The sequence below is a fragment of the Megalobrama amblycephala genome, linkage group LG2 (assembly GCF_018812025.1).
Source record: "Megalobrama amblycephala isolate DHTTF-2021 linkage group LG2, ASM1881202v1, whole genome shotgun sequence".
Lineage (NCBI taxonomy): Eukaryota > Metazoa > Chordata > Actinopteri > Cypriniformes > Xenocyprididae > Megalobrama > Megalobrama amblycephala.
Window position 1 is genome coordinate 55,758,914 of NC_063045.1, and position 23,973 is coordinate 55,782,886.

Sequence of the window (23,973 nt, forward strand, 5' to 3'; positions counted from 1 at the left end):
TACCTTGACAACAGCGTTAAGCTGGTATCTTTGAGCCTTATCCATGATTAATCACCCGTTGGAACTCCATGTGGGGAGCTTTTGGTACAGAACATCTCACTTGTTGTAAATAACAGGATGAGCCAAGCTGATTGTTTTCAACCAGACTGTCAAGTTACTTTCACTCTATTTTAATCGCTACCATAGACATCTGTGTTTTTATCCGAACTATAAACTTTTATCCCAGTACTTCTGTGATAATGAGAATATTTGTAACACGGAAGTAATGATACTGTGTGGATGAAAAGGCTGTTCGTGAAGCTGTTTCATATCTATACATGATAACTACTTTCTCTGGGTCATTTGAATGTTTCAGTGAGATTTTGTCAAAGGTTCAGTAGACACAGGTGAATCGTTGTCATTTAGGAATGAGATTGCGTAGGAGTTTGAATCGAGATTGCTATCTTGTAACAATTAATCGTGCAGCTCTAAGGTATGGAAGCTTGTTTTCGCCATGAAATAAAAAATAAAAAAGGTAATTGCGACTTTTTATCTTTATTTTTTTCTCAGAATTGCGAGATAAAAACTCAGTTGCGAGTAATAAAATCAGAATTGCGTGATATAAAGTCAGAATTGTGAGATATAAGCTCGCAATTGTGTTTTATAATTATTGTGAGGGGACATTTTTTCTCAGAATTCCGAGTTTATATCTCGCAATTCTGACTTTATAAGACGCAATTGCAAGTTTATAATTCTGACTTTAGAGCTCGCAATTGTGAGTTTATATCTCGCAAGTCTGAGAAAAAGTCGGAATTGCATGATAAAAACTTGCAATTGTGAAAAAACGACTATATCTCGCAATTCTGACTTTATAACTCGAAATTGCGAGTTTAAATCTTTTTTTTTTTTATTTAGTGGCGGAAACAAGCGTCCATACTAAGACAGAGAAATCTATTTAACAGAAATATTGATAGAGATTCAAAAAGAAAAGTTACAGTATTAGCATGAATACAAACAAGAGCCATAAAATCTCTGCTTCGTGTTGAAAAGATGCATTTGCCCTCCAAACGCTTTGATTAGCATAAACATCACATCACTGTTTGTAGCCTTGGCAGAAATCAAGCGAATGTGCCGACACATAAATTCCCAGAGGGCTGACGCATTAAAAAGGCCGAGCAGACAGTCGGCACCAATTCGCTGTACAGTAGAAGAGCTCAAACCAGCTCAGCCGCTGGGGTGCTTCCCTTCTGAAGCAATACATTTTAATGCCGTTTCTGTAGCCGTTTTGCAATGACTCTGCTGGCTGGGCGCCCGTTATGCTGCTGTTACATAATCCATCACTTCCTTGCAGACGGCCCTCTCCAATAATTCAACTGTCAGAGCCTTATAGAGGCAGAAAGAAAGGAGGTGCAGATATTAGACTCATGCTAACAAAAACATACAAGCATGTAGCATTAGCGGCGAACAGGGTTTGAGCTTGATCTCGCCAAAACACTGCACTGATGCGCTAGCAGAGCTTTGAAGTGTCTTTTTTGAAGTGTTTCTGCAGATACGAGGGAGAACCGCTCCGCATCAGCCATTTTAAGAGCACCATGCTATCACACACATCATGTGCTATTATCATCACTATAATTATTGCTATCATTACTCTTGCCTTGCCACGGGCTCTTATCAAAGAGGAGCTCGTTCAATGGCTGCAAATATAGCGCTACTACACATCTAAAATGGGGAAGGGTATGTGTTATAATCCGATTCAAATCGGAGCTATCTTTGTGTATAATTAGACAAACCTTTAATCAAAATTACTGCGATGTTGGTGCCATTGAAAGTACCCCACGATTATGCTGGAAATATGTCTTCCTTGGAGTTTCAGGAACAATCAGCCTGATAAGTAATCTGACATGCTTAAAACTTGTTTAAGAACTTTCCTATGAACTTTTAACTTATCTAGCTTTTAACTTTTCTGCTTTATCTAGATTCCTTCCTATGTCCATTTTAATCTGTGACATTTTTTACACATTAGCAAGTAGCAGGTGTTTTCCACTGGCATAGTTGGTTGCAGGGTTGCCAGGTTTTCACAACAAAACCCGCCAAATTGCAACTCAAAACTAGCCCAAAACTAGCCCAATCCTGTTTCAGGGGGGTCCCCCTGTAAAAAATGCGTTCTAGGGTGTAAAATCTGAGTTTTTGGCAGGGTTCCCCTGGTAAAATTTGCATTCCAGGGGCTAAATATAATGTTATTTGGGGTCGCTTCAACCCGCGGACATGAAAATCAACCTGCGGCAAAAGTGTTAAAGTTGCAACGCTATGGTTGAGCTAATATGCTAATTTAATTACAAGTTTCAGTATTTGTATAGTATTAAAGAAATGGAAATATATGTTTAATCGGCTTTAAAAACAATAATTAATTTATTTATTTATCTAGTTTCTTAATAGAAAATATAAATTTTTTTTTTCTTTTTTCTTTTGATGTTGGGGTCAAATGTGACCCAGAAATGTTTTTGTGATATTCACTTTATTTTTATTTATTATTCTAATGAGAATTTATATGAAAAACTTAATTGTTAAAACTTTTTTTAATAAATTTAAAGTTTGTGGTAAATAATGTCACTTTACAAAATGATTTTAAAGTAAAAAAAAAAAAAATAAATAAATATATATATATATATATATATATATATATATATATATATATATATATATATATATATATATATATATATATATATATATATATATATATCACTCATTACTATAATACAGAAAAAGCAACAACAACAACAACAACAAATACCCACATGGTATTCATATAGTATTATTTGCTACTTTTCTGATTTATTTATATTCTGTAATATAACCTTTTTTTATTCATCATGATTTATTTCTTTATTTTACTTTATTACAGTAATAAAAAATGTGTCTTTAAAATAATGCCACAATAAAAAATAAAAATAAAAAATAATGGCTTTACTTTTTTAAGCAAAATATATATATTTTTTCTTTTGATTGTGAAATAGTTTTTGGTGTTGCTTTATTTAGATCTCTAAATGCCTCTAATCTTTAACGTTCCTCTCACATTAGCATGTGTTTTCCACTGGCACAGTTGGTGGAGCTTCTGCTCAAATCCATGTAGCCAGGGTGAAACCCCATGGAGAGGCACCGATGTCCTGAAATTCCTCTTGTTAGAGGGATCTCACATGTGATTGTGTGTTTGTGTTAATTGAGTGTGGGCATGTGTGTTGAGGAGGATTAGCTGCTCCAAGAACTGGCACTACTTCAGTCTGACACTCACCGTTAAGCCCGCAGTGGCCTTCTGACGGTTAATCAAAGCAGGTTGGCATGAGCTCAAGGTGCCACACACCGAGCGAGAGGTGGGATGACTGAGAGATTGAGGGCAATGGGGGCTGTTGGAAGATGAGCCTCTTATGATCTCTTAAGTTACTGGATATCTTAAGCTAAACTGTGACTGAAGCATAAACTTAAGACCACAGTATATGTATGTATCTTCCAGGACCTTCGCAGTGCTTTTACAATGTGTTCTCTGTCTACATTCAACTTTATATATAGCCTCGACTATCCCACCAGTACTGAAATGGGATTAGCCAACTGGAAAGTCATTGTTCTGTGCAGTTCATGTTTAAGATGGCCAGGGAAATGTGTATGTGGTAGTGTGGAGAGAAAACCTGCAGAAGGCTCATAGAATGACCACAAACATCATCCCTGGAGAGATTCAGAGCTTATGAAGAAGAGAGAAATTTTAAAAATGTGACTTACTGTCCGTCACATTGCAACGCGCCTTTAAATCTAAATAAAGTCTTAGAGACATCAGTTCCTATAGAGCACATGTCAGAGTGTCAGTATGGAGCTATTTTAATGCAAATGGGCCTTCAAACCTGCCACGTTGTCAGGACTTGGTAGAAAAATCATCTGAAGAGAGTTATGACAATGTTATTTTCAGAGTTATGTTGGCATGGTATGCAGATCTGCCCTGACAGGTTTTTGAATGGATTTTATCCACAAGTCCGTGTGTGCTACAAAAACTCAGCATGTACATCAAGTTTGCTTAGTCAACCAATTTTACGGCACAGAAGACGCAATACAGATCTTTAGCAAATTAATCCATGTGTTTGGTGGTAAAGAAACTAGGGCTGTTAATCTGTAACTTTAAAGATGCTTTTTTGTAATGTCTATTCAATGTTTTTGTCTGCTATGGAAGCTTGTTTCCATCACTGAATAAAAGAATTGCAATTATTTATCTCACAATTCTTACTTTTTTTCTTGCAAAAAGTTCTGCTATAAAGTCATAAAGTTGATAATATAAACTAGCAATTGTGCCTTATAAAGTCAGAATTGTGTGATGTAAAGTCAGAATTGTGTAATATAATGTCGCAATTGCGTCATAAAGTCAGAATTGTGTGATATAAAGTCAGAATTGTGTGATATAATGTCGCAATTGCGTGTTATAAAGTCATAATTGTGTGATATAAATTCAGAATTGCGTGTTATAAAGTCATAATTGTGTATTATAAAGTCGCAATTGCGTTATAAAGTCAGAATTGTGTAATATAAAGTCGCAATTGTGTTATAAAGTCAGAATTGTGTGTTATAAAGACAGAATTGTGAGATATAAAGTCAGAATTGCGAGATATAAAGTCAGAATTGCGTGATATAAAGTCCGAATTGTGTGATATAAAGTCGCAATTGTGTTATAAAGTCAGAATTGCGTGATATAAAGTCCGAATTGTGAGTCATAAAGTCAGAATTGTGTGATATAAAGTCCGAATTATGAGATATAAAGTCCGAATTGTGAGATATAAAGTCAGAATTGTGTTATAAAGTCAGAATTGCGAGATATAAAGTCAGAATTGTGAGATATAAAGTCAGAATTGTGATATAAAGTCAGAATTGCGAGATATAAAGTCAGAATTGAGTGATATAAAGTCAGAATTGCGAGATATAAAGTCAGAATTGCGAGATATAAAGTCAGAATTGTGTGATATAAAGTCAGAATTGTGAGATATAAAGTCCTAATTGTGAGATATAAAGTCAGAATTGTGATATAAAGTCAGAATTGTGATATAAAGTCAGAATTGTGATATAAAGTCGAGATATAAAGTCAGAATTGTGAGATATAAAGTCAGAATTGTGAGATATAAAGTCAGAATTGTGAGATATAAAGTCAGAATTGTGATATAAAGTGATATAAAGTCAGAATTGCGAGATATAAAGTCAGAATTGCGAGATATAAAGTCAGAATTGCGAGATATAAAGTCAGAATTGTGTGATATAAAGTCAGAATTGTGTGATATAAAGTCAGAATTGTGAGATATAAAGTCCTAATTGTGAGATATAAAGTCAGAATTGTGATATAAAGTCAGAATTGTGATATAAAGTCAGAATTGTGTGATATAAAGTCAGAATTGTGAGATATAAAGTCAGAATTGTGATATAAAGTCAGAATTGCGAGATATAAAGTCAGAATTGTGAGATATAAAGTCAGAATTGTGAGATAAAGTCAGATAAAAGTTGCGAGATAAAGTCAGAATTGTGATATATAAAGTCAGAATTGTGATATAAAGTCAGAATTGCGAGATATAAAGTCAGAATTGTGTGATATAAAGTCAGAATTGCGTGATATAAAGTCCGAATTGTGAGATATAAAGTCAGAATTGCGTGATATAAAGTCAGAATTGTGTGATATAAAGTCAGAATTGTGAGATATAAAGTCAGAATTGTGAGATATAAAGTCAGAATTGTGATATAAAGTCAGAATTGCGAGATATAAAGTCAGAATTGTGAGATATAAAGTCAGAATTGCGTGATATAAAGTCAGAATTGCGAGATATAAAGTCAGAATTGCGAGATATAAAGTCAGAATTGTGAGATATAAAGTCAGAATTGTGAGATATAAAGTCAGAATTGCAGAATTGTGAGATATAAAGTCAGAATTGTGAGATATAAAGTCAGAATTGTGAGATATAAAGTCAGAATTGTGTGATATAAAGTCAGAATTGCGAGATATAAAGTCAGAATTGTGAGATATAAAGTCAGAATTGTTTGATATAAAGTCAGAATTGCGAGATATAAAGTCAGAATTGTGAGATATAAAGTCAGAATTGCGTGATATAAAGTCAGAATTGCGAGATATAAAGTCAGAATTGCGAGATATAAAGTCAGAATTGCGAGATATAAAGTCAGAATTGTGAGATATAAAGTCAGAATTGTGAGATATAAAGTCAGAATTGCGTGATATAAAGTCAGAATTGTGAGATATAAAGTCAGAATTGTGTGATATAAAGTCAGAATTGCGAGATATAAAGTCAGAATTGTGAGATATAAAGTCAGAATTGTGAGATATAAACCTGTAATTCTGAGAAAAAAGTCAATCTTTTTTTTTCCCCTCAGAATTGGACTTTATAACTCCATATTGCAAGTTTATATCTCACAGAGAAAAGAAGTCAGAATTGCGAGATGTAAACTCACAATTGTGAGAAAAGAAGTCAGAATTGCGAGATGTAAACTCACAATTGTGAGAAAAGAAGTCAGAATTGTGATATAAAAAGTTGCAATTATCCAGTTATTTTTTACTCTGTGGTGGAAACAAGCTTCTGTAGTCTGCCACAATAATGTAATTTATTTGAATTATTTTATTTTAGGGACTTTCTCTGCACATATTGATGCATGCAATTAATTTGATGAATTAATGAACACGTTGTGTAATTATTCAGAGTACAATTAGTCAAAATGGTGTCATATTTGGTGGCCTCTTATGTTTTTATGCTTGCTTCATTGTAGTCTCTAGCTGTCTTTGAGGTTGCGTTTGATAGGTCATGTAAGCTCTTTGTGAAAACATGTCAATATCCCAAAGGGCAGAATGGATGTACGAGGCAATTAGAACCAGTATATCTCTCATTAAAGAAGGTTGTTCAGTTCCTCCATGGATTCTAGTTCGTTCCACAGTTAATTTAATCAGTCCATTTATTGGTTTTGTCTGCTGAGCTTACATATGACCCTGGAAATCACTTTTCAAATTCCATAATTTCCCTCAATGTAGGATTTTTAGATATTTTAAATGGAAAATGAGTGGAAAAAACTCTTGTAGTCTGCTTTTACTAGTTATTTTACAATAATTTTATTTTGTAGCAGAATTAGCTATTTTTTTTATTGCCTGTCAATGCTATTTGCCTGGTTATTATTGTAGTTACTAACTGCCAAACATAACCAGCCAAAACATTCTTTGACTTTTTACTATTTAAATACCATGGTATATTTATGGTTTATATATCTCACAGTATGTGTGGTCGTGCCACATTTCTTTTTCAAAATGGTGTCTGAAATGGTTTGTTCCTATGATCAACAATGCCAGTAAACCTTGAGTAAACAACATCCTTGAGATAAAGGGTGCATGATCTAGAGTCTATCCTGGAATTAGCACTTCCATGTTACCTTGCAGATGGGCAGCCAATTCTGGATTGCAGTCTGCTACTTACCCCATCCATTCCACCCCTCATTCCAACAACTCCAGGAGCTCTCAGCACCCTTCCTCACGACTATAACACCAACACACAGTGTTGTTATTGAAAAGGGCTGATACGTGTGTTTTGTTTGGCTGGACCTCTGGCTCCTACGCAGAAAAGTGTGAGCAGCGTGCCAGGCAGCCCCTGTAGAAAAGCCCTTAATCCAATCAGACAAGCCCAAACTCAGAACAATAGAGCACACGGCGTAGGAAGTCCAAATCCTGCAGTCACAGCAAAAGCCCCTCTGAATGTAATGCTGTCATGCCAAGCAGAGGAGAAGCAGATGGACTTTCCCCGCTGCAGAGGGGTGGGGTGCTGCAGGCTGATTGAAGAAGGGAGCTGCATTGCTGTTCAGTTGTCAGCTCTCTAATTTAAAGCGTAGTTAATGCACAAAGAGCCATTTATCATGCATAAGAGTCTTTATTATTACCCATGTATTCAGAATATTTCATTTTGATGCAATGAAAATAATTGGTCTGTCTTCTATACATATGGATGACAAGCTGAATTGCACTTAATTTCAGGAATCGACAACCTTGCTTGTTTAAGCTGATGCCCCCTGGCCGCTGTCTCGTCCACTTGTTCATCTGCAGACAAGTGTATGGGGAAGTTGCAGTAGCGGCACTTCGGAGCAAACCACAATTGCAAGCATCTCCATCAGCCCGAGTTGCCACAGTTTTCCGTTTTTTTTTTTTTTTGGTGTGTGCACTCATTTATCCTGACAGCCCTGACTTGCTTGTCAACGTGACTGCTCTGGGCAAGAACGATGACTCACTGAACCCTATCCATCCATCCATACATCCAATTTTCATTTTTCTTTCCCTTTTCTAAGAAAGTCTAATTCAAATGTTGGTCTGGCTTTGCATATATGGATATGCGGAAGACATGCTGATGGGTAATGTGCAGAGACAGAGTGGGAAATACAGGCGCTGTGCAGTCTCTGCACATCACAAACAACATTGGTCATCAACGTAAAAAAACAAGTTGGCAGAGTTAAGGCCAATTCACACCGCACCGACAACAGCCAACAAACTCGTCTGTTGGAGTTTGTTGGATCGGTGTGATATAGTGATGGGAAGTTCGGTTCTTTTCCGCGAACCGGTTCTTTAGGACAGTTCGATTCAATAAACCGGTTGAAAAAACCGGTTCACCGGTTCTTTTACGCTCCGACGTAATGACGTCATCCGCGATGACGTCGTCTATCGCGGGCCGGGATGAAAAAACTTAACACATTCAAATATATAAAGTCAGTAATCATAACATCAGTCAACTAAAACATAATCTGAAGCGTTTCTTACAATTTAGTTTTGCATCTAAAGCATCCAAACACATGACATATACAGGCAGTGATGTGCAAACAAAGTTTTACAGTTATAAAGTAAATAAATTAGTCTTCATCAGAGCAGAAATTATCCTCTTACATTACGATTTATTTGTAATTAAATAAACTTACGTTTCGCCACATTGGCCCCTCATTCGAGTCCTCTGATAGCATCAGTTGTCCTAGTTAACCGGTGATGTTACTGTTCGGTAGCTTCAGATCACACGCTGAATCACGCATGTGCAGTGTCATCAGCTCACCGGTTCTCAAATCGGACACGTCCGGAAGAAGCGGTTCTCGGTTGTGTACCGATGATCCGAAAACCGTTGCAACCAGTTCTACTCGAGAACGAGATTGAGATTCGAGAACCGCGAGAGCGATTCAAAAGGAGCTTGTTTGCTCTCGCTGTAGTTTGATTACGTCATTTTTTATCTTTATATCACCTTGTTTAGAAATTAAATAAACTGTCCATGGATTATTTATGAAACAAATAAATGTTTCCAATCTTTAAAAAAAATAACTTGAAAGCACAACTGCACAACTTTCACTATATTGCTTTTTAAATAACATTAATATAGAAAAATAAATTTGTAGAACTATTTCTGAACATTAGTTTGATCTGTGTACAAAATATTATGTTCATGTTGGCATGTAGTTTATTATGTACAGTATTATGTACAGTATTATATGCTATCAATCTGCTATGGTGTATTTGGAAAAGCACAAAAAATTTTTGAATTAAGTCATAAACATATTTCCAGTATGTTTTATATTATCACACTGTCCAACAAAATGTGCTTTTCGTTCTCTTGAAAAATTGCACGCATGCGCAGTATCATCAGCTCACCGGTTCTCAAATCGGACATGTCCGAAAGAAGCGGTTCTCGGTTGTGTACTGATGATCCGAAAACCGTTGCAACCGGTTCTTGACTCGAGAACGAGAACGATGACAGGCCGTGTATGTTCTTTCGTTCGTTCGTTCGTGTGCGCCGCGCATGCGCACTCATATCAGCTGCTCTGCTGCTCGTGCGCATCATCATCAGTTCTCTCTTCACAGCAGGTTAAGTCAGTGTACTGTTGGAGTAACTGAATAACTCCGGAATGTTGGTTTATTTCGAGAGGTAGTGTCAGGCACGTCAAAAAGTGAATAACTTTAGTAATTTGTGGATTCGTGTTTGCTTACTGGAGATGCGAACTGTTTGGAACGATTCAGACCGATTTGGTGAACTGGTTCAACCGGTTCACTGAAAAGAACCGGTTAAAAAGAACGATTCGTTCGCGAACCGGACATCACTAGTGTGATACCCCTGTTGGTGTCTGTTGGTGCTTGTTGGCGTTGGTCGGAGTCGGTTTTCACCCGACTGAACATGTTTAATCGGCGTTTGTCGGGTCGCGGAATGTCTGCGCGGTGTGAACAGTTTTCCAACAAATGGCAACAAACTCTGACGTAATCTGACCTGGCTACGAACCGTTGCCATGACGATGAGGCAAGTCCCCAGCAAAGACATCTGTTTGATCGCGTCCGCGCCTCACGCACACACAACAAAGTACTGGAAACGTGACATCGCAGCTTGTTCGTTATAAAAAAATAAAATACAGTTAAAAAATAAAAATATTCAAAAGGTACAATAGTCCATAGTGCAATCCGTGCCATTCAGCAAGAGCAGCTGCTCCACTTCACCGAAAGAGAGAGGTAACGTTAACCACTATTACCCCCTTTCCACCAGCACGAACCGGGTGCTAGTTCAGAGCTAGTGCTAGTGCCAGTTCGGAGTTGGTTCAACTGACGAGCCTTCTAAGAACCGGTTTGTCTTTCCACGGGCTAGAGAGCCAGCACAGAGCCAGGTCTTACGTCACAGTATACGTCTCATATTTCACAGCAAAGCTAGTGCCACAGCACCAAACACAAACACACCAGGCTTGTTCGAGATGCGTCGGCTTCTCGCAGATCGATCGGCGCATGACATCAAAGTACCGCGAGAACGATCCAAAAGCAAGAGTCGTATGCTCTTCAAACACTCCCGCGGATCCGCGGCACCCGCCGAAAGGCCGAATCAGTCTGCGCTGCTCCGATGCATCTTGAACAAGCCTTCTATCAACAATCACGGATGTTTCACTACTGTTGATGCTCATGGCTTTGCGAACCTACATCGGCATCCAAACACGGCTCGCCGTAATTTGTATATAGACGGAGATTACAATCGAACTGCTATTTCAAAAATGGCGGTCACAAGTTTCTTGTTGGTCACGGTAACCCCGCCCCCAGCCACTGACGCCAGCGGTTCTTACTTCTAGCCCAGCAACGTTTTGGTGCTACTTACGAACCACTTCCTGGTTCGGAGCTGGTGCTTTGTGTGTCGAAAGACAAAGAACTGATTTGAAAGTAGGCTCTGGCTCCGAACCAGCACTCAAACTGCCTTGGTGGAAAAGGGGTATATTACCCCCTTTCCACCAGCATGAACTGGGAGCTAGTGCTAGTGCCAGTTCGGAGTTGGTTCAACTGACGAGCCTTCTAAGAACCAGTTTGCCTTTCCACAGGCTAGAGAGCCAGTACAGAGCCAGGTTTTACGTCACTGTATACGTCTCATATTTCACAGCAAAGCTAGCGCTGCAGCGCCAAACACAAACACACCAGGCTCGTTTGAGATGCATCGGTCTCTCGCAAAGCGATCGGCGCATGACATCAAAGCTCCGCGAGAATGATCCAAAAGTACAAGGAGACGTACGCTCTACAAACGCTCCCTGCGGACCTACATCGGCATCCAAACACGACTCGCCGTAATTTGAATATAGACGGAGATTACAATCGAGCTGCTATTAGCTCGATTAGCTGCTATTTCATAAATGGCGGTCACAAGTTTCTTGTTGGTCACAGTAACCCCGCCCCTAGCCCCTGACGCGAGCGGTTCTTACTTCTAGCCCAGCAATGTTTTGGTGCTTCTTACGAACCACTTTTTCTGGTTCGGAGCTGGTGCTTTGTGTGTCGAAAGACAAAGAACTGATTTGAAACTAGGCTCTGGCTCTGAACCAGCACTCAAACTGCCTTGGTGGAAAAGGGGTATATGAGAGCAACGCAGGTTTACCTTCAGTTTCGTTTTTTAATAATCCGTTTTGGCTTGTTTAGATACATGGTTGTATATGCTTATGGGTCTTGTTAATAAAAAGGGTCACGCTGATGATATGTAAATGAAAAACTAATAGAAAAACTTGAGATCTCCTGAAAAATGCAAAAAAATGTGCAGTCATTGTTGGTACTGCGTTACTTAGACTGTTTTTTGGTTGTTTGAAAGTATCAAAAATCACTGTTGCATTGGCCGGGAATCGAACCCGGGCCTCCCGCGTGGCAGGCGAGAATTCTACCACTGAACCACCAATGCATGTGGAGACCTTTTTTTGGTGTCCAAAAAAAGTTTTGTTTTAGACCTTTCTTTCTTTTAAATCTCTACCATGTGCAACCTTTCCATGTTCTCTAAAAATCACATTAGTCTATAAATTATATGTAAATGAAAAACTAATAGAAAAACTTGAGATCTCCTGAAAAATGCAAAAAAATGTGCAGTCATTGTTGGTACTGCGTTACTTAGACTGTTTTTGGTTGTTTGGAAGTATCAAAAATCACTGTTGCATTGGCCGGGAATCGAACCCGGGCCTCCCGCGTGGCAGGCGAGAATTCTACCACTGAACCACCAATGCATGTGGAGCCCTTTTTTTGGTGTCCAAAAAAAGTTTTGTTTTAGACCTTCCTTTCCTTTAAATCTCTACCATGTGCAACCTTTCCATGTTCTTAAAAATCACATTAGTCTATAAATTATATGTAAATGAAAAACTAATAGAAAAACTTGAGATCTGCTGAAAAATGCAACAAATGTGCAGCCATTGTTGGTACTGCGTTACTTAGGCTGTTTTTTGGTTGTTTGAAAGTATCAAAAATCACTGTTGCATTGGCCGGGAATCGAACCCGGGCCTCCCGCGTGGCAGGCGAGAATTCTACCACTGAACCACCAATGCATGTGGAGACCTTTTTTTTTGTGTCCTAAAAAAGTTTTGTTTTAGACCTTTCTTTCTTTTAAATCTCTACCATGTGCAACCTTTCCATGTTCTCTAAAAATCACATTAGTCTATAAATTATATGTAAATGAAAAACTAATAGAAAAACTTGAGATCTGCTGAAAAATGCAACAAATGTGCAGCCATTGTTGGTACTGCGTTACTTAGACTGTTTTTGGTTGTTTGAAAGTATCAAAAATCACTGTTGCATTGGCCGGGAATCGAACCCGGGCCTCCCGCGTGGCAGGCGAGAATTCTACCACTGAACCACCAATGCATGTGGAGACCTTTTTTTTTGTGTCAAAAAAAAAAAGTTTTGTTTTAGACCTTCCTTTCCTTTAAATCTCTACCATGTGCAACCTTTCCATGTTCTCTAAAAATCACATTAGTCTATAAATTATATGTAAATGTAAAACTAATAGAAAAACTTGAGATCTGCTGAAAAATGCAACAAACGTGCAGCCATTGTTGGTACTGCGTTACTTGGACTGTTTTTTGGTTGTTTGAAAGTATCAAAAATCACTGTTGCATTGGCCGGGAATCGAACCCGGGCCTCCCGCGTGGCAGGCGAGAATTCTACCACTGAACCACCAATGCATGTGGAGACCTTTTTTTTGTGTCCAAAAAAAGTTTTGTTTTAGACCTTCCTTTCCTTTAAATCTCTACCATGTGCAACCTTTCCATGTTCTCTAAAAATCACATTAGTCTATAAATTATATGTAAATGAAAAATTAATAGAAAAACTTGAGATCTCCTGAAAAATGCAAAAAAAATGTGCAGTCATTGTTGGTACTGCGTTACTTAGACTGTTTTTTGGTTGTTTGAAAGTATCAAAAATCACTGTTGCATTGGCCGGGAATCGAACCCGGGCCTCCCGCGTGGCAGGCGAGAATTCTACCACTGAACCACCAATGCATGTGGAGACCTTCTTTTTGTGTCCAAAAAAAGTTTTGTTTTAGACCTTCCTTTCCTTTAAATCTCTACCATGTGCAACCTTTCCATGTTCTCTAAAAATCACATTAGTCTATAAATTATATGTAAATGAAAAATTAATAGAAAAACTTGAGATCTCCTGAAAAATGCAAAAAAAAAATGTGCAGTCATTGTTGGTACTGCGTTACTTAGACTGTTTTTTGGTTGTTTGAAAGTATCAAAAATCACTGTTGCATTGGCCGGGAATCGAACCCGGGCCTCCCGCGTGGCAGGCGAGAATTCTACCACTGAACCACCAATGCATGTGGAGACCTTTTTTTGGTGTCCAAAAAAATTTTTGTTTTAGACCTTCCTTTCCTTTAAATCTCTACCATGTGCAACCTTTCCATGTTCTTTAAAAATCACATTAGTCTATAAATTATATGTAAATGAAAAACTAATAGAAAAACTTGAGATCTGCTGAAAAATGCAACAAATGTGCAGCCATTGTTGGTACTGCGTTACTTGGACTGTTTTTTGGTTGTTTGAAAGTATCAAAAATCACTGTTGCATTGGCCGGGAATCGAACCCGGGCCTCCCGCGTGGCAGGCGAGAATTCTACCACTGAACCACCAATGCATGTGGAGACCTTTTTTTTGTGTCCAAAAAAAAGTTTTGTTTCCTTTAAATCTCTACCATGTGCAACCTTTCCATGCTCTCTAAAAATCACATTAGTCTATAAATTATATGTAAATGAAAAACTAATAGAAAAACTTGAGATCTGCTGAAAAATGCAACAAATGTGCAGCCATTGTTGGTACTGCGTTACTTGGACTGTTTTTTGGTTGTTTGAAAGTATCAAAAATCACTGTTGCATTGGCCAGGAATCAAACCCGGGCCTCCCGCGTGGCAGGCGAGAATTCTACCACTGAACCACCAATGCATGTGGAGACCTTTTTTTGTGTGTCCAAAAAAAGGTTTGTTTTAGACCTTCCTTTCCTTTAAATCTCTACCATGTGCAACTTTTCCATGCTCTCTAAAAATCACATTAGTCTATAAATTATATGTAAATGAAAAACTAAAAGAAAAACTTGAGATCTGCTGAAAAATGCAACAAATGTGCAGCCATTGTTGGTACTGCGTTACTTAGACTGTTTTTTGGTTGTTTGAAAGTATCAAAAATCACTGTTGCATTGGCCGGGAATCGAACCCGGGCCTCCCGCGTGGCAGGCGAGAATTCTACCACTGAACCACCAATGCATGTGGAGACCTTTTTTTGTGTGTCCAAAAAAAGGTTTGTTTTAGACCTTCCTTTCCTTTAAATCTCTACCATGTGCAACTTTTCCATGCTCTCTAAAAATCATATTAGTCTATAAATTATATGTAAATGAAAAACTAAAAGAAAAACTTGAGATCTGCTGAAAAATATAACAAATGTGCAGCCATTGTTGGTACTGCGTTACTTAGACTGTTTTTTGGTTGTTTGAAAGTATCAAAAATCACTGTTGCATTGGCCGGGAATCGAACCCGGGCCTCCCGCGTGGCAGGCGAGAATTCTACCACTGAACCACCAATGCATGTGGAGACCTTTTTTTTGTGTCCAAAAAAAGTTTTGTTTTAGACATTCCTTTCCTTTAAATCTCTACCATGTGCAACCTTTCCATGTTCTCTAAAAATCACATTAGTCTATAAATTATATGTAAATGAAAAACTAATAGAAAAACTTGAGATCTCCTGAAAAATGCAAAAAAATGTGCAGTCATTGTTGGTACTGCGTTACTTGGACTGTTTTTTGGTTGTTTGAAAGTATCAAAAATCACTGTTGCATTGGCCGGGAATCGAACCCGGGCCTCCCGCGTGGCAGGCGAGAATTCTACCACTGAACCACCAATGCATGTGGAGACCTTTTTTTTGTGTCCAAAAAAAAGTTTTGTTTCCTTTAAATCTCTACCATGTGCAACCTTTCCATGCTCTCTAAAAATCACATTAGTCTATAAATTATATGTAAATGAAAAACTAATAGAAAAACTTGAGATCTGCTGAAAAATGCAACAAATGTGCAGCCATTGTTGGTACTGCGTTACTTGGACTGTTTTTTGGTTGTTTGAAAGTATCAAAAATCACTGTTGCATTGGCCGGGAATCGAACCCGGGCCTCCCGCGTGGCAGGCGAGAATTCTACCACTGAACCACCAATGCATGTGGAGACCTTTTTTTTGTGTCCAAAAAAAAGTTTTGTTTCCTTTAAATCTCTACCATGTGCAACCTTTCCATGCTCTCTAAAAATCACATTAGTCTATAAATTATATGTAAATGAAAAACTAATAGAAAAACTTGAGATCTGCTGAAAAATGCAACAAATGTGCAGTCATTGTTAGTACTGTGTTACTTAGACTGTTTTTGGTTATTTGAAAGTATCAAAAATCACTGTTGCATTGGCCGGGAATCGAACCCGGGCCTCCCGCGTGGCAGGCGAGAATTCTACCACTGAACCACCAATGCATGTGGAGATCTTTTTTTTGGTGTCCAAAAAAAAAAAAGTTTTTTAGTGCAACCTTTCCATGCTCTCTAAAAATCACATTAGTATATAAATTATATGTAAATAAACAATGGTATAAAAATCATTAAAATTTGCACACACACACACAAAAAACGTTTATTTTAATGTGTATGCTTATAAATGTTTTGCAATTCTTTTAATTCTGTTTTTTTTTTTTTTCAGTCTTAAAACTACTCTGAAAAAGAAATTGGCAAATGATACTGTGGATCTATCTGGTATCCCTCTCTCTGGCCGTGATTTGCATCGTGTGGCATACTACCTTCAGAACAATGGTTCATCTGTGACAGCAGTCGACATCAGCTTCACAGAGCTCCAGGATGAGAGCTTGCGGCTACTTTTACCATTTTTAGGAGCGCTACCCAAACTCACCACACTTGCCATCAACGGTAACCGGCTAACTGTAGCTATCCTTAAAGACCTGATAGAGGTGGTTAAGGACCCCAAAAAGTTTCCCAATTTGGCCTGGGTGGATCTGGGCAACAATGTGGACATCTTTACTGTGCCTCAGCCATTGCTAGTCGCACTACGCAGACGCTTTGGAATGAGAAGCAGCCTACCTACCATCTACGAATACAGTGAGGGCCAGGGCAGCAGTTACTGCCTAGAGACTTCTACTGAGGAAATCAGTGTGTTTGAGGAGGATGAAGAAGATGAACTGGAAGACCATCTGGTGCTGGAGCCCTGGAGTGTAGAAGAGAAAAATACACTGCATTTCTGTGAGAGGTGATGGACCATGGTTCCTTGTGGTTTGGTATTGTTATTCTTATACTCCAAATCAAGGTCCAGTGTATCAACATTGTAAAAGCATGAAGCGCTCCTTCGCCACAAAACCAAACTTGAGTGCCATGAGACAAAGTGGTTATGTAAAGTTGATGCATGGAGGTGGGATTTTGAAAGGGGGAAGAAGGATCAGGACATGTTCCACACTCCCACCATCTTTATTCTTAGTCCAGTTGCTGCAGAAAGCACCAGCCAATCTATTGTTTGCAATATTAAACTGAAATTTATAGTCAAACACTAACTGACCACAAATAAGATTTGTAACACATAAAACCATTACCACGAGCCAGTCTTTGCCGCCCACATCAGCAGCAGCTGTGTGAAACTTTTACATTTTGCTTGTGACAGATACAGTCAAATGCTCCCCTCTGAGAAAGCTTTTGTCCAGGGTATATTCGCCTCAATTAGAAGAGAGCGAGGAGAAGTGAGAGAAGAGAGAAAAAGGGCTGCTGGTGTGCCTGCGGGCTAGAAAAGTGACTGATGTCTATGTGTTTGAGTGTGTGTGTGTGTGTGTGTGTGTGATGTTGTTCTGTGGAAGCTTATGATGCAAATGTAGCTTTAGCCAGAGCTCATTAAACAGGACACACAGGCAGCCGAGAGACTAACAATGCCACATGACCGACGTGATTATTTTTCTTTAAAACTCATCCAGTTAGCAATGAGAGGTGATGTTACAAGACACATAAACACCTGGCAGTGTTTTATCAGCACAAGAGCCATGTTTGAACGGTCACAGTGGCATTGATTTCAGTGTTTTTATAGAAGAATATTGTTTGATTCATGTCAATATTTTGTATTTTTTAAACAAATTTAAATGTACCAGAGTTCATTTATTAATTATTAATGCTGTGTGTGTGTGTGTGCGAACACATGAGTGTTTGACAGTAAATGTGACCTTTTGTGTTGTTTTATGATGCCCTTTGCTCCACAGGTGGTGTTTCCTTTACAGACGCGTGTCTGATTTGCACTTTACATGGTGGGCTTTTCATTGTAGTTTAATGTTCAGTTCTAGTATAAATGTCGCAAACGGTGTGATCCTAATGGCTTTGAGCAACTGGATGTTCTTTATCTTTCTGTTTTATAATAAACACTAATGAATGATGGTTCTTGCTATGTGAAATAAACACCGTTTGTAAACAAATGGACATCGTTGTGTTTGTGAGATGACAGAAATGATCCTTTTTTAAGGGGCTGCTTTTGACAACGTGCCTCGTAGATACAGGACGGACAGGAACTGGATCCATCCTGTTTTTTACCTGCCAGATGTGTTTTTCTCTAATATGTCTCCCAGATTTCATGTACAGTAAGTAATTACAGGCATCAGCAGTGCTGTCAGTAAATACTGGGATGTGTAATTAAACTTTCTAACTTGATGAATCGGTTGTAACACCATGGTATTATGTGAGTTCCATACTCATATATGATGGTATTTAGTGTATACGGTGCGCCAAGGTACTTCAAAGAATAGTAGAAAACATGGTATTTTAGCATATATGAGTATATGCTTTCCAGTATGTGGTGCTGTCTTGTACAAAACAAAAAGCTCATTTTGATGAGGTTTTCTTTCCCTCTTCATTTCTTATCCTGGTGTGATCAATACTAAGGGTTTCTCAGTGTCTCTGTTTGCTTAATGAGAACAGTGCTCTGCGTTTGCAGACAGTACTTTCTTAATGAGACTCCATAAGTCATTTCAACAGCTGGCAGGTTTCACAGGCAGTCTCTGGATCTCTGCACCATATATGCAGCTCTAATTCACTAATGTAGCATTCTCATTATCTTTTTATAAAAAAATAAATAAAAAAAACCTAAGTAGCTAACTTCTCCTTCTAATATTGTTGTATATGATTGTTTTATTCAAATAGCTCCTTAATCATGGAAAAATATGATAAATATGTATCAAAATATGTTTTTTCAAGAAATAACAAAATTAGGATTAATTATATTCTTGTATAACGAGGCAAGACTTTTCCCCCATAATAATTAATTTCCCTTAATAATTCCCTTAATAATTCATGCATCATATGGTGAAATAAATTAACAGCAGCTTGAATTTAAATGAAAATATTATAAATAATTTTTTTTTGAATATAAGGTTATGTCTTTATGTATAAAAGTGTATATAAAAATAAATAAATGTTGGTCATCCTGGGATTTGCACTGCTCAAATTTATATGGAGATGATTTAAATGAAAATATACATAATTTTTTAAAATAATGTGATGTGTTTTTTGTATAAAGGTTTACAAATAAATATATAAAAAAGTAAAATGATTGCAAAAAAAAAAAAAAATTATTTTGTCATCCCGTGAAATGCACTACTTGAATTTATGGATGCTTTAAATGTAAATATACTTTAAATATGTATATATATATATATATATATATATATATATATATATACACTCACACACACATGTATATAATATGACGTGTTTATGTACGTGTTTATAAATACATAAAAAGAAAAATTATTGCATAAAATTAATTTTGTCATCCTGAGATTTAGCACTGGTCTTTTTGCAATCTGGTAGTGTTGAATAAAACATCTGTAGCGAGTTTGAAGCAGTTTGTTGGTTTTAACAACCCTTAAAATGTCAATGACCTTTGATTCGTTCACCTCCCTAACTGCACACAGTGACAGGAAACAGCAGCTTCAGTCCTCTTGTCTGAAGTGCACATGTGTCAGATGACTGATGAAGGTTCACTGTCCTTTATAAACTGTGTGTTTTAGGACATAAGTTAATGCATTTGTGGTTGATTCGTTCCATGTGTTTGTTCATCTTTCAATGACCTCGTCTGCAAAATTCTGTTTTTTTTTTTACAAGACAAATGGCCCAGGCCTGTCTCTGGGGTGCATTTCTTAAAGTCTGCAAGGTCTGTGTCAGTGAGAAAGGTTTCAGTGCTGGTCATTCTTGGGCCTCTTATGGGCTTAACAACAACAAGCCAGGAAACCCAAATCTGCATCAAATTAATGACACCAGGGAATTTCCGCATATAACTTCGCATGCAAGTCAAAGTGTTCCTGGAAAACTAGAAAGTTCTGTGAAAACTAAACTGGACTTTTGTGACTCTTCTTGGTATTTTGAAATTTCCTGTAACATACACTGTTATTCTGTTGATTCAGACACAACATATGAGCAGATGTGGTTTTAATTCACATTGTGAATTGCTAATAATAGGCCTAATTTAATGATGATTACATTAAAAATGTTAGATTGAATACATGAAACACTTAACATTTCATTTAAATTTGATATCAAACAACTTAAGTAACCTCATCAAATGAAAAGTACGTTTTAAAGCAGTTAAGTTTTTGAGATGAGGTTATGAATGATTTAGGTAACTTCTGACTGATCAGTAATTGTGAAACGATTTTTCCCCCCAGTTTGCAATCCTTTCATTTACGGTAAAACTCACAGATTGCCTGCTGAAGCTTCACGTTTTATGGTCATTGTCGCCCCCAACTGGACAACTGTTTGAATTATTCTAACATGACGTGAAGGACGTAGAAAAAAAAAAATATGTTCCATGATGACCCCAAATAAAGTTTAGAGCATTCAGAAAATAAAATAAAGAATTAAACATACACATCGTGTCTTTTAATGTAAAATTAATTTCCACTTGTTTGTTTAGTTTCTCACTGAGGTTGCTTCAAAGCTAAGGGTATAGCCTACTTCACTCAAAAAAAAAAATGATTTTTTGATGTTGTTCACTTTATTTAAACAACTTATTTTGATTCAACACCATTGTATTAGGTTTCTGGTTCAAATTTAATTTCTTCATGTTAAATTGACTTACTGATGATTACTTTTTGACTTAACTTGATGTTTTCATATTAAAATAACATGTTTCAATCAAGTAAACTCAACCAGGACTCAAAGGGGCTGATCTGGGAGAGTAAATGTTGAAATAAAGTGTTATTTTAAGCATTTTATAGCAAGATGAGCAAATGGAGAGACTTTTTAATGTTTACTGTTCTATTATGTTGGTATTTAAAAGTTTCTGTTATGTTAATAGTTTTGGGGTTACCATTGTGGTGAAGAGTAGAACACGTGCTTGGGTTGAGGAACAACAATTACAATTGTTTTAATAATAAAAACAACAATTTTGGGCATGCCATAGATGGAATAAAACCATCTTCTGACTAACACCTGTCAATAAGAGTCGTTACAGAGTAAAGATCTTGTGAAAATCATTCTTGAACACATCCACTAAATAACTAATTTCTGTTTGATATTAATTTTAGGATAATTAAACTTAATGGTTTTGGACTAAATTAAGAATGTTAACCTGATTCAACTAAATAGCACTGAGTTAACCTTATGTAATAAATTTAAGTTAACTTAAATAATGTTAATTAAATGCAACATAACCAAATTACATGGAACCTGTTGACATAAAAAAATTAAGTAAATCCAACGTATTATTTTTTGGAGTGTTCACAATGAACTGTCAGGGATTTGTGCCTTAAGGCTTCTGATGGTATCATATTTCATAAACTTGGCCACTCGTTTCTCAGGTTTGTTTGGCAAGTACATTCATCACTTAACTCTGACAGATGGCAAATGTTCTACCCACTTTCACTTGTCAAAAGTGCTTGTAATATGATACTATAGTTTAAGTGTGTCATGTGTCAGTTCTCCCCTGAGGATTGAGAGTGTGAGAGTCTGAATGTGGATGTAATCCACTGCATTTTCTCTCCTGCAGGCTGCGGTGAATCTACCATCTTTAACACTCTGTGACTCTTTTGCATATCAGATCTCATGAAATTGTACTGTATGTTAAACATAAAACTCACTTTTGCACTGAACTCATTTCAGGTGATACGTGTGCTTACGTATTTTGCATTTATGTTTTGTATTGAATTGTTATGTTAAATAGCCTTGAATTTGTAGATGCTTCCAGAAGAAATCTGGCTTCTTAAAGGGAAAGTTCACCCAAAAAAGAAAATTCTGTCATTGTTTACTCAATCTCAAGTTGTTCTAAACCTGTATGAATTTCTTTCTTCTGCTGAACACACACACAATACATTTTGAAGAATGTCGGTAACCAAACAGTTCGTGGGATCCCACTGACTTCCATAGTATTTTTTTCCCATACTATGGAAGTCAATGGTGTTCAACGGCTGTTTGGATACCCATATTCTTCAAAATATCTTCTTTTGTGTTCAGCAGAAGAAAGAAATACATACAGGTTTGGAACAACTTGAGAGTGAGTAAATTTTCATTTTTAAGTGAACTATCCCTTTAAATGATTTTGATTTCAACAATGTGCAGTAGGCCTATCTGTTTGGATTGTCCTTCACTTATCTGGCCACTAGATGGCCTGCTTTCTCACTTTATTGTAAAACAATGACGTGTGTTAAAATGCAACGCTGAAGCGTAAAACTGATCCAGCTGAAATAAAAGATTAAATTGATCTTAATTATGCAAGTTGGTGAGCATGCTCTATTTACTGTATTATTTTATTTAGAGCATGTAGCCTAATTAAATATGCATTTCCTAAATAAGTTATTATTTGTGTAAATGAGTTCAAATGGTTTATTTTGACATGTTAAAAATTACAGGACAGCCAAGGTGATGAGTTTTGAAAATAAAAACATATGGTGTTTGAGTTTTAAAATATTTAAGAGCAGCGCGTGTGAGGTTGTAAAATAGCTTACCTCTTCACTAAACATTCCAGCACTTTCCAGTGTGAACTGTAGACCAAACAAACAGCAGCCAGTTCGTATCAAACTCATTTAAATGTGTTTAGTAACCACACTATTTTGATTAAAAGTTATTAGTCAGCGAAACGCTCGACATCGCGTTCGACTGAGGAGGTAACCATAGCAACAGACCGCTCTAGAGCTTTCCGTCGACGTCGGACGTTACACGGACAAAAACATAAGTAGCCTACTGTTATTTGTCACATTTATACATTCATATAATGTTGTATATTATATGTATACATTTATACACATTTATATATCGTAAGTATATCATAAAAAGTTGTTTAAAATCCAATTAGGCTGCACCAGACTGCGTTGTTGAAAGTAACTAAATAATTCACACATTAAAGGATTAGTTCACTTTTAAATTAAAACTTCCTGATAATTTACTCACCCCCATGTCATCCAAGATGTCCATGTCCTTCTCTCTTCAGTCGAAAAGAAATTAAGGTTTTGGATGAAAACATTCCAGGATTTTTCTCCTTTTAGTGGACTTCAGTGGCCTCCAAACAGTTGAAGGTAAACATTACAGTTTCAGTGCAGCTTCAAAGCGTTCTACGCGATCCCAGATGAGGAATAAGGGTCTTTTATCTAGAGAAACCATCACTCATTTTCTAATTTTTTTTTTTTTTTTAAATTTTATACATTTTAACCATACATGCTCATCTAGCTCTCTTCTTCTTCTTCTCTATTAGAATTCCGGTAGTATAGACACTGCTAAGTGCATTAGTGCCCTCCACAGGTCAAAGTTTGAACTAAATTGTCATATACAATATGCTACTGCAAGTATATAACAATTAGTTTTGATTTTTCATGTTGTTATTTGCACACCCCACACAAATTAATTACTGGTGTTGGAGCATCTATATCTTAAAAAACACTGTAGATTGACAGTAAAACCTTTATAACTTTCTAATGATATAACTTGTTATCTTTATTAATATTTTAGATAGCTCCTTTGCCTGTTAACATGGTCACGTCGAGCTGCTAAGATGGCTGCGGCCTCATTTTCGCTTCAAAACTGCTCTTTAGAACTATGGGTGACGTCACGGACACTAAAGGCCTTTGCACACTGAGTCCGAAATTTTCACATGCGTTTTTTCGTATTCGCAATCCTAAAAATTCGTCACACACAGAGACCTTGCACA

At 37.1% G+C, this 23,973-nt stretch overlaps 1 protein-coding gene and 14 non-coding genes across 15 annotated transcripts in view; 1 reads left to right on the top strand and 14 right to left on the bottom strand.

The window, feature by feature from the left end:
- lrrc75bb (leucine rich repeat containing 75Bb) overlaps nucleotides 1-18,260 on the top strand; it is a 40,507-nt gene extending 22,247 nt beyond the window's left edge. The window contains exon 4 of the mRNA XM_048181031.1: nucleotides 16,498-18,260. Within this exon, the coding sequence (XP_048036988.1) occupies nucleotides 16,498-17,062 (565 nt within the window). The 3' untranslated portion in view covers nucleotides 17,063-18,260. The remainder of the gene's footprint in view (nucleotides 1-16,497) is intronic.
- trnag-gcc lies at nucleotides 12,124-12,194 on the bottom strand. Its single transcript has one exon. It is a non-coding gene; the product is annotated as a tRNA-Gly (tRNA).
- Nucleotides 12,440-12,510, bottom strand: trnag-gcc. Its single transcript has one exon. It is a non-coding gene; the product is annotated as a tRNA-Gly (tRNA).
- trnag-gcc lies at nucleotides 12,755-12,825 on the bottom strand. The gene has a single exon. It is a non-coding gene; the product is annotated as a tRNA-Gly (tRNA).
- Nucleotides 13,071-13,141, bottom strand: trnag-gcc. The gene has a single exon. It is a non-coding gene; the product is annotated as a tRNA-Gly (tRNA).
- trnag-gcc lies at nucleotides 13,391-13,461 on the bottom strand. Its single transcript has one exon. It is a non-coding gene; the product is annotated as a tRNA-Gly (tRNA).
- trnag-gcc lies at nucleotides 13,709-13,779 on the bottom strand. The gene has a single exon. It is a non-coding gene; the product is annotated as a tRNA-Gly (tRNA).
- trnag-gcc lies at nucleotides 14,029-14,099 on the bottom strand. Its single transcript has one exon. It is a non-coding gene; the product is annotated as a tRNA-Gly (tRNA).
- Nucleotides 14,345-14,415, bottom strand: trnag-gcc. Its single transcript has one exon. It is a non-coding gene; the product is annotated as a tRNA-Gly (tRNA).
- Nucleotides 14,649-14,719, bottom strand: trnag-gcc. Its single transcript has one exon. It is a non-coding gene; the product is annotated as a tRNA-Gly (tRNA).
- On the bottom strand, nucleotides 14,966-15,036 carry trnag-gcc. Its single transcript has one exon. It is a non-coding gene; the product is annotated as a tRNA-Gly (tRNA).
- On the bottom strand, nucleotides 15,283-15,353 carry trnag-gcc. The gene has a single exon. It is a non-coding gene; the product is annotated as a tRNA-Gly (tRNA).
- trnag-gcc lies at nucleotides 15,600-15,670 on the bottom strand. The gene has a single exon. It is a non-coding gene; the product is annotated as a tRNA-Gly (tRNA).
- trnag-gcc lies at nucleotides 15,904-15,974 on the bottom strand. The gene has a single exon. It is a non-coding gene; the product is annotated as a tRNA-Gly (tRNA).
- trnag-gcc lies at nucleotides 16,207-16,277 on the bottom strand. Its single transcript has one exon. It is a non-coding gene; the product is annotated as a tRNA-Gly (tRNA).
- Nucleotides 18,261-23,973: the final 5,713 nt, after the last annotated feature.